This window comes from Camarhynchus parvulus, chromosome 4 (assembly GCF_901933205.1).
Source record: "Camarhynchus parvulus chromosome 4, STF_HiC, whole genome shotgun sequence".
Lineage (NCBI taxonomy): Eukaryota > Metazoa > Chordata > Aves > Passeriformes > Thraupidae > Camarhynchus > Camarhynchus parvulus.
This window is the reverse complement of record NC_044574.1, coordinates 59936486-59953439: the sequence shown is the minus strand read 5'-3', so window position 1 is coordinate 59953439 and position 16954 is coordinate 59936486. Positions and strand designations below refer to the sequence as shown.

General features: G+C 52.0%; 2 protein-coding genes across 3 annotated transcripts; both read left to right on the top strand.

Annotated features, from left to right (window-relative positions):
• The first annotated feature begins 4185 nt into the window (after nt 1-4185).
• Nucleotides 4186-8955, top strand: IBSP (integrin binding sialoprotein). 2 transcript variants are annotated; one of them, XM_030948073.1, is made up of 7 exons: nt 4186-4222; nt 5304-5362; nt 5442-5492; nt 5612-5683; nt 5868-5921; nt 7867-7968; nt 8264-8955. In XM_030948073.1, exons 2-7 carry the CDS (start codon nt 5309-5311, stop codon nt 8837-8839), a joined length of 909 nt encoding a protein of 302 aa, XP_030803933.1. In that variant the 5' UTR covers nt 4186-4222; nt 5304-5308; the 3' UTR covers nt 8840-8955. The 2 variants fall into 2 exon arrangements, with proteins under 2 accessions (XP_030803933.1, XP_030803932.1); XM_030948072.1 differs by having other exon boundaries at nt 4187-4222; nt 5298-5362.
• Nucleotides 8956-11988: 3033 nt separating this feature from the next.
• On the top strand, nt 11989-15992 carry MEPE (matrix extracellular phosphoglycoprotein). Its single transcript, XM_030948414.1, has 4 exons — nt 11989-12048; nt 13623-13676; nt 13816-13908; nt 14007-15992. The coding sequence occupies exons 1-4, from the start codon at nt 11989-11991 to the stop codon at nt 15990-15992; spliced, it is 2193 nt and encodes a 730-aa protein (XP_030804274.1).
• Nucleotides 15993-16954: the final 962 nt, after the last annotated feature.

Genomic DNA, 16954 nt, shown 5'->3' with positions numbered 1-16954 from the left:
CACAATAACAAATAACCAGTTCAAGAGCAGCAGTTCTTGCTGATACACACAGCACACTCTGCCTCTGCTGCAAGTGGGGCCTTTTTAATGCTGTACTCGGGGGTTTTACCAAGTTAGAGCAGTGTATGCAGTGCCAGGGAGGTAGGCAGCCATCACCAGTGCAGCACAGAAGCAGTGTGCTTCCACGCCATCCAGATGCCTGAAGGTCCAGGGACGCTGATTTAACTTTGTTAGAGAGCTCACCTCCTGAGCTGAATGTGCAGGCGGTTGGTTGTTAGTTCTACAATGAACAGAGGCTACCTTCCTGCTTGCCTTCTGAAAATAAGACCTTTTGGGGGGTTTATTTGGCTTTTTCTCCTGAGGATATATTTGAGAGCTCTCACATGTGGATGGAGGCAGAGACAAGTGGGGGGACCAGACCTGGTAACTTGCTCTGGCTGATGAGGAGTTTCTTGTTCCTGGAAAAAAGAAAAACAAACAAAGAGAGGAGATCCAATATACGGATATTGCTCAAACACGTGAGGGCCTGGGTGGTGACAAGTCTGGGATTTGCGATAATGCTGCAACCTAGCCTCAGTGATTTGCTGGGGTTGGTTCCCAGAGTTCAGGGTGCTTCAAAGGGCTCACATTACAGAGCTACTCCTGGCCTGCATTTTGCCAGGAAATAGAATTAATTTCCTTTTTCTGGTTTCTGCTCAGAGAAAAACGAAAATCATGTGAAATGTTCAGTTGCAGAGGGCCAATATATGAAGATTGTGTACTGATAATGGAGACTGATACAAGGTGCATTTTAGATATTCTCCCCTCACACTTTTATTCTAAAATTGGATGTTGGCAAAAGAATAATGAGTTGTGCTTGCAGCTGATGCTGGTTTGCATTTGTGTTTGTGCTCTGAGAGGTAAGGGGAAAGAGAGGCATTCCTTATTCTTATGCTGTTGCTCCCTCTTCTTTCTCATCACTTCTCTCCCCAGCTGGGACCGTGGTACACACACTCCTGTCCCTGACAGTATGTGAGGAGAGCTGGAAGCCAGGGCAAGCTCTCAGGTGACTCCTATGCAGGTTTTGGGGGTGCTCTGGCCGCCGAGCTGCATGGCAGGGGTGTCGCTATAGGACACGAAACAACACAAGCGCACACACCGCTGCTCTCAAGGTGAAGAAAAGGGAGGTTTATTTTCTGACTTTAACATTTATAGTTTTCTAAAAGTGACAGTAGATTGGAAGGTGAAAGTGCTACCCCTTTAATGACACTGGACAAACTAACAGTCTATCAAATTTCTCTTCTTCCATAAAAGAATGCAAAGCAATAAGTTATTTACACAAAGTGTGTGAGAAAGTTTACTACAAGAATGTATACATCAGAAGGCTTAGAAAATCTTAAAAAATCAGGGTGACACAGGGGTGCCCCTTTCCCTGGCTGCAGCAGCGCCTTTTTCTCTTCCCACCATGCTCAAAGTGTCCTTCTGGTTTTGTTTTCTTTACTTATTTTTGGCTCTGAGGTTTCCTTTCAGAATAGCTTCAGGGCATGGAAATAGGACGGTGTGGCCTCAGCCCTGCAGCGTGCCCGGGTAGGGCAGGAGCACTCTGCTCTGCTCATTTACCGCTCTGCAAAAATAGTAACTAAATTTGGACTTAGGAGCCATGTCAGCCTGAGCCAGACAGGGACACTCTGACCCTGAGATCCTCAGGGGCTCAGGCAAGCGAGTACATCCAAACTGTACAGGGCGCCCTTGCTGGGTGCAAGCTGCAGCACAAAGCTGCAGCCAGCAGCTGGTGCAAACCCTGCCTTCCACTAGACCACATTGGTTAAAACCCCATCCTTTGGAGGCAGATAAGCCATTCTGTGTTTTGTTTCCAGCAAGATGATATCATTTCATAAAGCTTTCAAAGCCTGCATTCACTTTTAATAACAGATTCCTTTCAGACAAAAGGGTGATCACTCCTAGCCCTGCCACCTTGGAGAGCTGGAGTTCTTGCAAAAGCATTGAGACCAATGCTCCATGCCTGCCATGTGATGATTTTAAAGTAGTAATAGAAAATAAATTTCAAATGGAAATGTTTAGCATGGCTGGCTGAGCTCCTTGCTGGTTTTCCACCATGGTGCCGTTGAGGTTGCTGCTGCTGGTAGCCTGCCTGGGCAGCACCCGCTCCAGGAGCTAAACATAGGTGCTGGCTGCACAAGGCACTTCAGCACACGTTAATTATCCTGGTGTTTTTTAGGGATCTTGGGTGAAACATGTGTTTTTATAGTCAGTTTTCCATATTTTTTTTAAGCAGCCTGGAGTAGAAGCCCTTTAATTACATTAAAAATCACCTCCCACCAGGACTCTCTGTTCCCAAGCCCTGACGAAATTTTAAGCTCAAAGCCAGGCACTTTGCTCACTGCTTTCCTAGGCCAGGCAGCTCAGGACAGCAGGGGACAATGGGAGGCAGGCCTATCTATCTCTGTCCTGAATGCCTAGCAGGGCAGCCCCTCCAGCTGCTCCAGCCCCATAGAGATGGGGGGACATGGGAATCCTCATCCTCACAAATGCTGATCTCTCTTTGTCAGAGGCTGCTGCGTTGGCACCGAAGAACTACATGGCTGAGGTGTTTTTGTGGGTTTTTGTTTTGTTTTGTTGGTTTTTTTGTTTTGTTTTGTTTTGTTTGTTTGGGTTTTTTTTGGGGGTGGTTTTTTTTTTTTGCGTGGCTTTTCCTGGCACAAGGCGTCAGCTGAAAGCCATGGCCAACTACAGGCCTCCCTTATAATTAGGACTCTTCACAGTCACAAAAGGGGCTTTGAAGCCCATGGGGCAGCTGTGCCCTGCAGCCCCAGGGGGTTGCATGGTGGGCATGTGGCATGGTCTGCTGCCAGGGGTGTTGGACCACTGGGGGGCTATGGGGACCTCTCCCTCCTCAGAAACAACTTATGTGTGTAGTGCTCCATCAGCAATTATCAACTCCCCATCATGTACCTGTCAGTGATGGGCTCCCCAGCGTGTAGTTGAGGCTGGTTTTGCCCCTGGTTTTGAGAAGAAACATTCAGGCATTTCATGGCAAAGTGGATTTTTCTGTCCTAAATAATCATAGTTTAACCACTGGCTAAGCTGACCATTACAGATCTTATTATTTTTCAGCATCTCTCTTCCTTCTCCTTGGGCTGTCGGTCTGAAAGCATCAAGTGGGAGTTGCAGCTCTCCTTGGCACTGCAGAAAGCAAAGTTGCATTTGGTGAATAGTCATTCCCTGAACTGCTGCAGCCCAGATGTGCAGGAGCTTAGGGGCCTTTGCTGATGAGTACAAGAAAAATCTGGGAAAGAGGGAGCAGAGGTGCACTGGAGAGCTGGGGTGGATAAAATCCAAGCAGGAAATGATAAATATGGGTAAAGGAGAAAATACATCCCTGTAGAGGTGGGTGCAGGGGGCAGCATCCACTTGCTGTATCCTGTTGCCAAGATCCCCAATGTGATTTGAGTGCACATCTGGGTGGGGTTTTTTCATTTCCCCCCCACTCCCAGGAAGTTTTTCTGCTTTGCTGGGGACATACACAGATTTCAGCTGAGCAATGCCTGATTTTTGAGAGCAGGGGACTGGGCTGGCCCCTCTGTGGGCCTGCATAGTTTGCAGGGCATTAGAAACAAAGCAGACCTGCATTTTGTAGCAACACTGTGGCGGAAATGGCTCTCAAAGGGGTACTGAGTGACATCTGTATCTGAATCCCCTTTTCTTTCCCTCCCTTTACCAAGGCCTCTGCAGGCATCCTGGAGAGGGATTTTTTTTGATTTAGATTGTTTTTTGGTCTAACGGCTCTGCACAAGTGGCTGTGGGGTTGGGCCTTTGAGGTCGGTCTTTTTGTCTACTTGAAAAAACAGTGACAGGATTTCCCAAAAAGGGAGGTGGACACCCCCCAGCAACATATTTCCCAATATTTATTTTAATTAAAACCCAGAGTGTTATTATACCCTCGGCCTCCCAGCCGCACATCTGAGGCCAGACCCTCAATTAAGCGGCGCAGTCAAACCTCTTTGGGCTTGGCAGCGGCGTGGGGTGCTATGTTTGTGCACCAAATCTGCCAGCGTTGAAGTTTTGGAGGGGTTTTGGTGCATGCTGGAGAGCTGGCGTCACTCTGGGCAGGGCGGTGACTGGCTTAGGGGGGGCAAAGCCAGACCTTATATCCCAGCAGGGCAGCAGTGGGAGGAAATCTCTGCCGGCTGACTCCATGGTTAGCTCTCAGCGCTGGGGCAGGGTAAGCTTGCTGCTGCTTTTCTCAGTTGGGTTGGGCATTGATGTCTGCTTTTTGCAGGGAGATGGGAGGGTCAGCTTGCTGGCAGGATTGGGGTGCTGCTTTTAGTCTTTTCCTGGATCTCTGGCTTCATGAAGCGCTTGGGTGGAGGGGATGAGCATCCAGAGCCTTGCTGAAAGGTCAGAGAAACTTGTGGACACTTGTTTTATAGCCTGAATTAAGCAAAACTAGGGAAACTTCAAGCACAGATAAATGTAATAACAATTCCCTACAAGCACAGCTGATACTGGGTTTAGGCAGGGGAAGAGTAGGAGAAAGCCTGACTGAGCTCAGGGGGATGCTGGGAGCATTTTTCCCTGGGGGAAGGCTGGGGTGATGCTGGAAACGATTGAGTGTGCTCCTTTCTCCTTGATGCACGAGGGCAGGCTGTGTTTTGGTGCTTTGGGTGTGCAGCTCAGACCTGCCTAGAGCTAAGTACCCTCCAGCTGCGCCTGTGGGAGGCTCTTTGTATTGATGCCTTGCCACTGCTGTTTTTACCAATGGCAGCCTGTGAAGCCAATTGCTTCCATTATTTGTTTGCTTGTTTGTTTTTCCTCAGTGAGGTTACACTGTCTGTGGTGTAGTTCCCAGGAGCAACTGCTTCCTGGGCAAAGCCCAAGCAGGTCTTGGAGCTATGGAAGAGCAGCCACAGTGGGCAGTGCTCCCAGCTGCTCCTGTTGCATCTCCAGTGGGGCTTGGCTTTCTCCCCTCCCTTAAGGGCAATGGAGAAACAGGAATAAGTCATCCTTCTCCAGGAAAGCTTTGAGTTCACTACATGGTGAAACTTGCTTTTCTGGTATATTGTGGCTTCTAGAAAAAACAAAATGTATTAATGGAAGTTGAGGCCGATCTTTAAAAAAAAAGAAGAAAAAGAAAGTATTGGGTCTATTGAGGGGTTGGGTGACCTCACCAAGGAAGGCTGGAGGTCAGCCTTTCTTCTCCCCAGTCACCCACGTGGACACAGACGTGTGGATGGTTTGGAGTGGTGCTGGTGCTTTCTGGCTGAAAACAAGCCCTCAATGTGTTTCGGTGTTCCTAGAGACAGCAGCCATGAGGAGTGTCTTGGTGTTTGTCTGCCTGGTGGGAATGGCGTGCACCTTCTCGGTGAGTGCCAGCTGAGGGGGGACCCCCTGGTCTTGCCAGGGCTGGTGTGGGGCACGTACCAACTCACCCTTTCCCCCAGGTCAAGAGCTGGCTGCGGCAACCCAAGCTGGATGACTCAGAAGAGAATGCGGTAGGGTTTCCCCAGTGCCTAGTCCCACACAGGGCTGATCTTGAGGAAGAGCACATTTTGGTGGCTCCTGTACCCAAGGCCCCAGACTGATGGGATTTTCCCTCTCCTTCTCCTGGTAGGTTTTCAAGAGCCAGCGCCGGCACTACCTGTACAGATACATCTACGTGTATCCCCTGCAGCGACGGTACCAGGTGGGTGGTTCTGAGGGGTTGCTGCTGCTTTTCTGCCCTCCAAATGCAGAGATTTTGGCCTGAATGAGATGGGGGCATGGTCTGTGCCCTGTTGGCATGGCCTGTGGGCCTGGGCACAGAACATTGTACTCATGACACCACTGGGAACCCACCCACCCACCTCCAACTTGGTTTTTCCTCTTAGGGTAGTGACTCATCTGAGGAAGAGGGGGATGGCTCAGAGGAGGAGGAAGAGGGGGTGAGTATGGCAAACCAGCAGTCTGCAAAACAAATACAGGAATTTGGGAACTTTCTTTGGTTTTGTAGTCTCTGCTCATCAGCATTTGTGGTCACTGACTTCCCACAGGCTTGCACTCTGGATAAAACTGGATTTTCTACTCTGGACCTTATTTTACTTTTTTTGTCAATATTTTCCTTTTGCTTTCCTTTTTGTTCCTGGGCAGGGGTTGCACCAAACAACCCTGAGACAAATTCTCTGGGTTTCTATTTCCAGTGGATCAGAAAGGAGCCGGACAGGCCAAAGAACAGAACCAGGGAGGTTCACACAAGGAAGAAGGTGCTGTTAGGAACTCCTCTTACCTTCGTCTTTCAGGATCTGTTGCCCCTGTAATACTGAGAAAACCCCTATGGAAAACCCAGTTATGCTCTGCATGTGTCCGTGGAGTGACACAAACTGATGCTATATTGGGAAAGTCAAATTGGTATCAGTCAGATGGTAAAGCTGCTCCTGTCTGCTGGATCAGTGTGAGCTTGGGCACCTCTGGAGCTGTGAGAGCAATCCAGGTCCAAAATTAAATGTAAGGGATTACAAAGATCTTTTGTGCCTTATCGGGCTGCAAATGCTCAAAAATAGTCCAGCGGTCTCAGGCACATAGGTGCTTTGAAATAAGGATCTGTTATGCTTAGAATCCTGTGTGTCACGCTTAATCAACTTCTTTATTTTTTTCTTTTTAAAAAGTTATTTAATGAAAGCAGGGAGTCTGGTTTTAAACCCTGCTTTGGAGGCCTGTCAGGGCTTGGGATATACCATGGGGTAGCCCCTGTGCCAGCTCTGGCACCTCCCTGCAATTTGCCCCATTTTAGCTGTTTCTCTCCCCTACCACTGCAATCTCTAGGGATAAATTTGAGCAGTGGGATGGGCAGCAAAAGGTGGAATTTCATTTCTCAGGAAGAAATTAACTGGTATGCAGGAATGTAGCTGCTCTGTATGTCTGCCCTTTTCATTTTGAGGGCACCAGAGCTGTGGCTGCTCTCATGCAGGGATGTGCCTTCACTGGCAGGGTGGACAGCAAGATGAATCATGCTGAAAGGCCCCAAGGTCAGTTATGTAAAAAGCATTAAAAAGCATATTGGTTTGTAAAAAGCATTATATTGGCTGCTGTATAGGGAGCATCACTTCCACTGGCACAGCTGGCTGCACTGTGCAATTTGATGGCTCTCCTGTTGGACAGGAGAGCAGCCTGGATTTTCTCTGCCAGCACGTGCACCTGTATTTCAAGGTAGGAGGTGGCCCAAAATGCCAGGGTAGGTGTCCTTGGTCTTGGCGTGTGAGCAGCAGAGATTGCCCAGGGCAGCGATGACACTGACCTCAGGTCTCCCTGCCAGAGCTGGGCTCATATGCTGGTGCCAACAAGCTCCACCTCCCAGGCTGGGCCCTCGGTGTGTGCTTCAGGCTCTGTTTGCATTTGGGTTACTCCTTACCCTTTTTTTAGCCATGCACCCCCTGAGAGCCCCGCTCTGCTGCTGATCTCTGGGGCCAAGTGTTGCCGATGGCTGATTGCTGGTGGGGTTTGGGCTCACGCCTGGCTTTGAGCCATCACACTCTCACTGACTGTCCGCACATGACATGCAGTGTGTTCGCATGTAGTGTGCCTGTGGCTTTCTTTGTTTACTGGAAACTGGGGAGGTAACTTCAGAAGAAAACCTTTAGATGCTTTGCAAAGCAAAACTTGGAGCCAGAATGGGAACATCCGACTCCAGCCACCGCCACGTAATTGCACAGCTCCATCTGCCCTGCTGCAGCTCCCACATTTCAGCCTGGAACAAGACCCGTGAGAAAGCAGGGAACTCGGAGCAATGCCCAAATGCTCTGTGTGGATGCACTGTATCCCTCTCGCTGTGGGGAGGCCTGTGCTCCATTCCAGCTGCTGAACCCCTGCCCTGTCCTGTCTCTGTCCTTGTAGGAGCCATTTTATGCTGGAACGAAGGCAGCTGGACGCCCTGCTGGAGCAGCCCCTGAGGACTGCCAAGTTGCACTGGGAGGAGACATCACATCCCCCCAGCAGGTGTGGTTTGGGGAGACAGAGGGAGCACCCATGGGGAGGGGGCTGTTCATTGCATGTTTGCTTGTACCCATGGGATACCCTGCACTCTGTTTCTGCTTGGGGGGTTGCTGTGGAAATACCTATAGCTGGACCAAGCTCTGGGCATTAACTTGGTGTTGGAAAGGGTACCCCAAAAAGATAGTCCTGCCGTGAAAGGTGAGGGGGAATGCTCAGCTGTGCCCATACCTTCCCCTTTCCACATGGAGCTGCAAGCTCCTGACATCCAGGTAATGCTGTGCTGTCTTCCCTCTGCCAGGGCAAGGGCTGCCAAAGGATCAGGCAGAGAACGGCCAGCAAGGGGGAAGACTCTGAAAATGAAGACAGTGATGAGAATGAGGAGGAAGAGGAGGAAGAAGAAGTAGATGAGAATGAGAATGGTGTCAATGGCACAAGCACCAATACCACAGAGGGTATTGGACCTCATGGCAATGGCACTGTGGTGGTTGAGGAGGGCACTGGTGAAGCTGAGGAAGAGGAGGAAGAGGAGGAGGAAGAAGAAGAAGAGGAAGAGGAGGAGGAGGAAGAGGAAGAAGCTGAAACTACCACCATTGCAAGCACCACCAACGAAGAGGGTCTGACACAGGCGACCACTACGGATGATGGGGGACCCACAGATGTCACCACAGATGCCACCACAGCTGGGGAGCTGTGGGAGTATGATGTGACAGCCAGGGACCACAGCCGGGGGGACGAGGGCACCACTGAGGGTGGGTACGAGGAACAGGATGAGTATGCACGTGGGGACAGCTACCGGGCATATGAGGATGAGTACGGCTACTACAAAGGGCACGGGTACGATGTGTATGGCCAGGATTACTACTACAGCCAGTGAGCATGGGGGACAGCCCTGGTGCTGTCCCTGTCAGCCCCAGACACTCAGGAAGGTGCATTTGAAGATTCCCTGGAGCTGCCGCATGCCAGAGGGGATGCCAGGCAGCTTGTCATGCACAGGCTCCATCCCTGGCTCCATCCCAGGCTTTTTTTTGTATCTTGCAAAGTGAAATGAAATGAAATGAAATGAAATGAAATGAAATGAAATGAAATGAAATGAAATGAATAAAGCAACTGAACTGAGCTTGTTGGTGACAAAAGGTTTGCTGCCAAATTTTCTGTGGTCAGTGGAGGAACGCAGCACTTGGGGAGGGGCTGAGGGGCTGCAGTTGCCCATGATGCTTAGGGCTGAATCTTGTTATTCCAGCTCAGATGCACATGAAAGGAGGGAGGAATAGCAAGGCTAACTTGGAAAGCTTCTGTAGAGTGCTGTCTGAAAAATGAAAGGGTGCTCTTAGGGACACTGCTGTGGGATTACAGCCTTGTTTTATGTAAAGTTGATGTGAATTTCCAATACGTGAGCAGTGATAACTTTATCCTGTCTTCTATTCCTTGGTAATGTGCCTCCCATGGCCTGACCACACATCAGGCAATTTTAATAAGGGCAAAACCGCTAATTTCTCTTTCTGTGCATCACTAGCTGTAGATGCACACCCCTGTAATGAGGGCTTTCCTTTGTCCCTGCACCAGGCATATGGGTACGAGACTGGGCAACTTGGATGTGTGTCTTGAACACCAGTACTGCAGCCCAAAATGTCCCTGTCACACAGCCTCATTCCCAGAGCAAGGTAGGGCTGTCACAGGGCTGTGACAGTGGTGCATCCACTCCCCTCCTTCATCAGTGATGGTGATGCCTAGCTGGGAGTCCTCAGGGTCCCTTCCCAGGAGTATGTCCCTGGCCAACTGGTGTTCTGCACTATGGATAGGGATAGAACAAATCCCACTGGGTTCCAGGCAGATGCCACCATCTGGGAATAGTGATGGCCCTCATTCACAGTTTATGGCAGGTTCCATGCTTCTCTTGCACTCCTAGGAAGGAAACCTGAGTTCAGCTTCTGATGCAGGTCCAACTGCAGAACTAGTCTATTCCTGCAGCAGCAAGTCACTGGCATTGTACAAAACTGCTTCTGTACGCCAAAGCCAGGCTGCAGCTTCTGGGGAGGCAGTAGGTGCTGCCTGCAGCATGGGCACCCCTGGGGACAAATCCCTATGGTGGCACTGAGGAGCCCTGCATGCACTCATGGCTGCTGTGGGGACGCAAGAGCTCCATCATCCACATCCCCAGGGAGTGCTCCACTACGTCAGGAAACTGGCACGGACAAAGAGCCCTGGCGCTGTCGGGGGCCAGGTCCTGCTCCTACAGGGCGCTTAGCCCAGTCCTGTGTGCGTCAGCCCCCCAGGCACCTGGCAAAGGCTCTCCTCCAGGAGCCAAGGCACATGGGCTGGCTGCCCTGTGGGGTGGCATCCGACTGCCACTCCCTGGCCAGTGGCTAGGGTCAGTTTCCTGCTGGCTCCAGGATTTGCTCCTGCTTGAGGCTGGATGCTGATGGTTTAAACATTTCTGATGATAACGTGGGCATTGTGCCAGCTCCCAGGGTTTGGGTTAGGGCAGAATGGAGAGTGGGATGGGAGCTGCTGCCACCACCACCACAGTGACTGCCTGAGCCAGGCTGGCTGCAGCAGTGGGAACCTTTCTTGGCAAGGGTGTAGGTGACCAGGAATGCCACCAAAAGTATAGGTGGAGAGAAGGAGGGTTTGTACATTGTCCACACCCTTGTAGCACTTCTTTGTAATGAAGTAGGGCTCAAAGGGACTTGTGCAAGCAGCACATGGAAAAACATACTTCTTTTTTTTTTTTTGCCATACATATTTCTTCTCTTTTGCGCTTGCATGGGTTTAACTCAGAGGGGTTGAGGTTGAAACCCAAAAAGCAAGTGTCAGAAGACACAGCATGGTGAGGCTCTCAGTTTGGCCAACACTGCCCTTCTGTGCCAAAGGGCCAGGACCAGGCCTGGCTCTGGATCTTGTCCTTCCATTTCTGCAGCCCTGCCAGCTTTCCCATGTTGGTCACAGTGAGCAAGCCAAGATCCACTGCACACCCTCTTATCAATAACCAAGCTGGATGTGTGCCACACTAAGATCTGCACTAATCATTGAGCAATTTTGCCTTCAGAACAGATATTTATAAACTGTGCTTTCTGTTTATCCAGCCAGGTGGAACATTTGATAGCTGTCTTTTACCACAAACACATTTTTAGCTGGAAATTACTCCCCCTGGTTATCTGTGAGTGCTGCCAGAGCTGACAAATGTCCCTGGGCAGGAGCTGATTGGCTCTGTGCACCCGGGGCCAACTTTAAATTTCAGCAAAGTGGGCACAGGCTCCACAGTCTGCCTGTGGGACCTGCCTCCGACAGGAAAAGGTAATCTTCTTACCTAGCTTCCTGCTCTGTCTCTGCCTAGCCCTTCAGCTCTGCTGTCCCTGAGCAGGGATTCTCCTGCTTTCATTCTGGGCAAGCCACAGTGGGGATGGGGACATCCTGATCCTTGGCCGTGCTCATCTCTTGAGCTTATGTTGCTTTTGTACTGCTGATCTTTGTGCATATATTTCCTTCTGGTGTTTCCTGCAGCAATACTGGTATGGCTTCGGTCTCTGGGATGGACCTGCAAGCCCAAGCAAGGGCGGTTGGGTGAAATGAGAATTGGCCAATGGAGATATTGCCTGCTGCCATTTATCAGCGCTGTGAAAGCCTAAAGCCTGCTGCTTTCTTAATTCAGATTTATGAACAGCTTAACTTGCAGCAACTTTAGGGGATCATTTATTACAAATATCCACTCAAGCTGCTTTGACAGAGGAAGTTGGGCAGTTTTAATAGCCAGTGTCAGAGCTCCCACTTGGAGCTGCTGGCTGTGCCCTAAGCACATGGTGAGAGCATTGCCCTTGTTGCGAAGGATGCAAAGAGGCAGGACAATGCCGAGGGCCACCACAAAGCCTGGGAAAAACCAGGGTCACTGCAAAACCCTGCTGCCATGGGAGCTTTGGGATAGCAGGAGCATTTAGGTTACTGCTAACCAGGATTATTGAGGACCACAAGTCCCAGGAATACAAACTGCAGCAATGCTTCACTTTGTACCTCCAGGAGCAGCCCAAGATGCAAACATCCCTTGTCTGTCTGTGCCTGTGCCTGCTCAGCACAGCCCTCACCACACCTGTAAGTATGGCTTTTCCTGGGTTCCCAGCTACTGCTGGAAGCATGAGATGTGCTATCCGGTGCATCCTGGAATGCTTTCAGCAGTGGGAAAACATGGCTTGTAGTTGTGTACACCACCTCTGGTGCTTGGGGAATGAAGTAAGGTAAACAGCAGAGATGACCCCAGAAGAAAAAATATATATTAGCACTGAGGTGGCTGAGCATGTTCCTTCAGTTTAGCAATCAGGGCATTGAACAAGTGTCCATCTGGGTGGCTGTACCTCCTGGATTTCTGGGGATCTGGGATCTGCCTGGTGCTTTTGGCCTGCAAACAGCCTGAATGAAGCCACAGGAAGGGAGGTGCGGGAAGGATGCTCATCTTACCTGTGTGGGGAACAGTGGTCAGAGGGGCGCCCACAATTATTTTCCAGCTCTCCTAATTTGAAATATTGAGAGATTTAACTAAACACAGGGCAAGCTAAGATGAATATAATAGGAGCCATTTTTGTCTTGCATAACTGTTGCTCAGCTTACTAAATACACAGCTAGAGTGAAAGTCTGCTCCTAGAAAAGGCTTGTGTTTTTGTCAGGGTAAGGAGGAGGGAAATCCCATCTTCCCTGAGATGGCCCCTCCCATGTGTTTTTTACCCCATGGAGTAAGCTCTTACAACCCGGTCTGTAGCAGAGCAGCTCAGGGGAAGGCAATAAATCAGCACAGATTTGCTTTTCAGATAGGAGCACATATGGGAGTTAATGCTATGCTGTGTGACCAGAGCTGTAATCTGGCCTTTGACACTGTTCACAAACAATGAAACAACCTGGGGATATTCAATACTTTGGGGTGTGTTTCTGCCCCTTCAGCTGGGCTTTCAGGGACTAATTTTTCTGAAATCAAAGAGGACTCTCTTCCATGGGGCTGTCTCTCACTCTGGCATGTAAGGGATGCCTGAAATGGCTTTGTGGGGCTCACAGGATGCTCCCACTAGTAGGTTCCCCAACCCTGAGGGATGCACTAGCCAATACCCACCAAAAGATGCCAGGATAATCAGGGAGAGCTGGAAACCTGCAAGCATGTACAGAAACTCAGCTGTGAGGACACACAGGTTGCTGCTCAGCAGCTTAGTAAACACTGGAAACTCCAGTGCTTACTAAGCTAGTGTTTGTAGCCAGTTAACCAGCTCCGGACTCATCACAGGCAGATCCAAGCAGTAAGCTGGAGCATTCTTTTGTGAGCAATGATGCTGTGTATTAAAAATGCACTGTGGTAAAATCCTCTGCAGCAGTCTCCAGGAAAAGGTTATTTGTTATTTATCAACAACACCCTATGAAAGCTAGCATGCAATGCAATCATGCTGGAGCAAAATTCACAATACTTTTCAGACCCTGGAAATGGGATTTTGACCTTTCCTACTACTGCTGTCTTTAAGTCAGCACCCCAGTTAGTGCCTGGGAATTTGGTGGCTAATCAATGCAGTTTTCCCATCCTTCCCTGAAGGTGGGAAAGGGTGGGTGGTCAGCAGTTGGCACTGGCAGCTGCCTGTATGCTGAGGCAGTGTTTGATGCCTCAGCTCATCCCTGTGTTTTGCTGCCCACAGGTGCCACCTCCGCTGCCTGAGAGAGCTGCTGGGAACTGTGTGGGACAACACCGGGTATGTATCCTTCTGCCACCTCCTGGGGCCTCAGTGGGCACTGTGGGACTCTACTGCAGTGCCAGACGCAGAAAGGGAAACTCCTGCCAATGCAATTAATAAGAAAATTGTGGGTTTTGGTTATTTTCTTCCCCACCAGATATTTCTGAAAAGCTGCAATGCCAAGCATGGCTTCTACATTTTCAAATATGTCTACTCATTCTCAACGCGGAGGAACCAGACACAGATAAAGGTAAGGGGGTAGCCAGGGGACACTGCGGGACCCTGGCCTGCCTGGGGTACCTCCAGCAGCAATCCATCACCCTGACCTCTCCCTTCTCCCTTCTCCAGAAAGAAGAGGCTGACCACCAGAGTATCATCCCCAGCCACCGGCTGGATGAGGGCAGTGCCAGGAGGGAGCCACCAGCTGGGTCAGCTGGGACAGCCCCAGGGCACAGCGACAACAGCAGCAGTGAAGTAATTGAGTATGGGATTGTCTTCAGCCCTGAAAACCGCAGCACCCCGGACATCAGCAGGGATGGTCCCAGTCCTCACCCTGGCACTGGCATGCGAGCACGTGGCAGTGGTGGTGGCATGGGTCCCACCCCATCCAGCTCAGAGGGCAGCGGCGATCTGGATTTGGTGGTGGAAATTGATGGCGGTGTTCCCATTGTTCCTCAGGGTGAACGCCCCAGTGAGGTTGTGGTAGGGAACAGGTCCAGGGTCAGCAGTGAGAATAAGGATGATGGTGCCCCCAGGGTGGTTCCGGTGGGGGAGGCCATGACTGCTGGGAAGGGGAGGGCCCCTACTACCAGAGGGGCAGGGGATGAGGGCAGTGGAGAGGCCACTGTCTCTGGCCAAGGGCAGGAGAGTGTTAAGCAGGGTACAGGGACAGGAGGCATTGCTTTGTCCTCTGTCACTGAGAAGATGGAGGATGTCCAAGTGGATGCTGCAGGTGTGGATGAATACGCTTACGTCCCCGATTCAGGCAGCGTCACCATCACCCACGGGAGCCTGGGCAGCACAGACAGGGCCAATGGCTTCACCCAGATCTCTCCAGGCAAGGATGATGAGGTAAACATATTCATTGGGAGGGCCAACATCCATATGGGGGAGCAGGTAACCACCCAGGCTGGTGTCACAGTGAGTAGGGAGAATGACGGCATCCCCTCTGTGGGAAGCAGCAGGCCCCTCCACAGGCTGGATGTCACTGTGACACCCAGTGGAGATGAAGATGACAGCGTGCCTGCCCGCAGGCAGCCTGAAAGACTGGCCACCACAGCCACCCCAACCTATGGGGACAGCATTGCCAGCAGCCTCAGGGACAGCCATCTCACTGGAGAGGATGAGGAAGGTGCCACCACCATCAGTGTTGATAGAGGGCTGGTAACCCCTGTTCCCTGGAGAGTCACTAGTGGTGACGTTACCAGCCCCACAGTGGCCAGCATCCATGGGAAAGATGATGATGAGGTGAGAGGAGAGGGGCAGAAGTCCAAGGGGAAGCCAGACCATGTGGCTACCACGACCCCCCGCCACAGGGGTGACATGGAGGCCACTACCACAGTCCCAGCCAAGGGGGCCAGCGTCCACCCAGCTGCTACTGAGGGGGCCCACACCACCCCGTCAGTGACAGCCAGCAGCCACAAGGCAGGCATGGGCACTGTGCTCGGCAGAAGAGGGAGTGGGGAAGTGGGGACAGCCACCTCCACACCCTCTCGTGTGGAGGCACGGCCTGGGGCAGGCATGAGGGTCCGTCCAGGGGGAGCAGGGCTGGACAAGACACCCAGGGTGGACAAAGCACCATTTCCAAGTGGGAAACCCAGTGGCCAGGTGTCAAGCGGGGCCCAGAGAAGTGTTGGCGGCTATGATGGTGATGCTGGGGGCAGATCTCATGCTGCCAAAGCAGGAGCCAGCCCCACTCCACAGGCAGGGCAAGCCACGGGCAGCATGGCAGCAGGCAGGGGCCGGGAGCGGGGGCGAGGCGCAGAGAGTGGGACAGCAGGGCTGGGGGCCGGGGGTGGCCGCCTGCCCGGGCACCATGGCAGGAGGCTGGGGGCTGGGGTGCCGGGCACCATTGCAGCCCTGGGCCGCAGCCGGCAGCTGGACCAGGTGAAACGCGCTGACGAGCTCCACGTCCGTGAGCGGGCCTTTTACAGCCTTGGCGGGGCGGGCGGCGGCCCCCATGGCCCCTATCCCGGCCTCGGGAGTGCCGACAGCAGCCAGTCCTCCGAGGGGGACCGGGGCAGCCACAGCGAGAGTGGACAGACGGGACTGCAGCCCTCAGGGTGGGGATCCCCAGGGTACCCCCAAGGCCGCTGGATCCAGGGGCCCCTCTGAGGCGTGGCCAGTATCCACCCCGGTAGGCTCCAGCGGTGGATCTGGGGGTAACTCGCCGTGTTTTCCCCCTTGGCATCCCCCTGCGGGCTCTGCTCTTGCCTGGGTGAGGGGCAGGTTGCTGGGGGGCACACAGTGCTTCACAGCCCAGGAGCCAAAAATCACTGGTTCATGCAGTCTGCTGTTAATCTGGGGGAGGCTGCGCATGGCACAGCAGCAGGAATGCACAGGTGTGCTGTGCTGGACAGCCAGGGAACAGCAGCTATGCTACAGGGCATAGGGTAGCGATGTTTGTGCACTGATGCGAAGCAACTAAAGAAGCAGTGAGAAAAAGCCTCTGTCCTCGCAGTTTCACTTCAGCCTACTGGAGAAATAAAGGCATTTCTGTACCTGTGGATCTGCTGACTCTGGTGTTTGCAATGGGACTTCAGGCAGTCACTGCCACAAGCAGCGTGCTGGGGGTGGGCTGGTCCCTGGGCACAAGGGGATTTCTGGCCCCAGCACATCCCTGGCCCTGCCATTTCTTGTGGGACTGCAACTTGGCCAACAAGCCCTACACATCCCTCCCTTGGGATGCCAGATCCTGCCCAGGGCCAACAGCATCCCTGGGCTTGCTAGGGAGGTCCACAGAGCATCCACCCCCTCAGTTCATCCACCTCCCCCAGCAAGAAGTCCCCATCATGCCCTCCTGATGGTACATTTCCTGGCCACACTGTCCTTCCAGGAGCACCATAACACTCTGACTGTGCCACCACCACTCCTGCCACTGGCCCCTGCACACAGGCCGGGCTGGGCTTCGACACACTGGAGCCATGCCCTCAGTGCTAATCAAAGTTAATCACTGTTTATGCAATTGCAGGTTGCTTTTTCTGTCTGAGAAGCTGCTAAAACAGGCGTGTTCAGGAGCATGCCAGAGTGAACGGCACAGTGGGAGAGGCGTTGAGCCTCTAGGGGAGATGTATTGC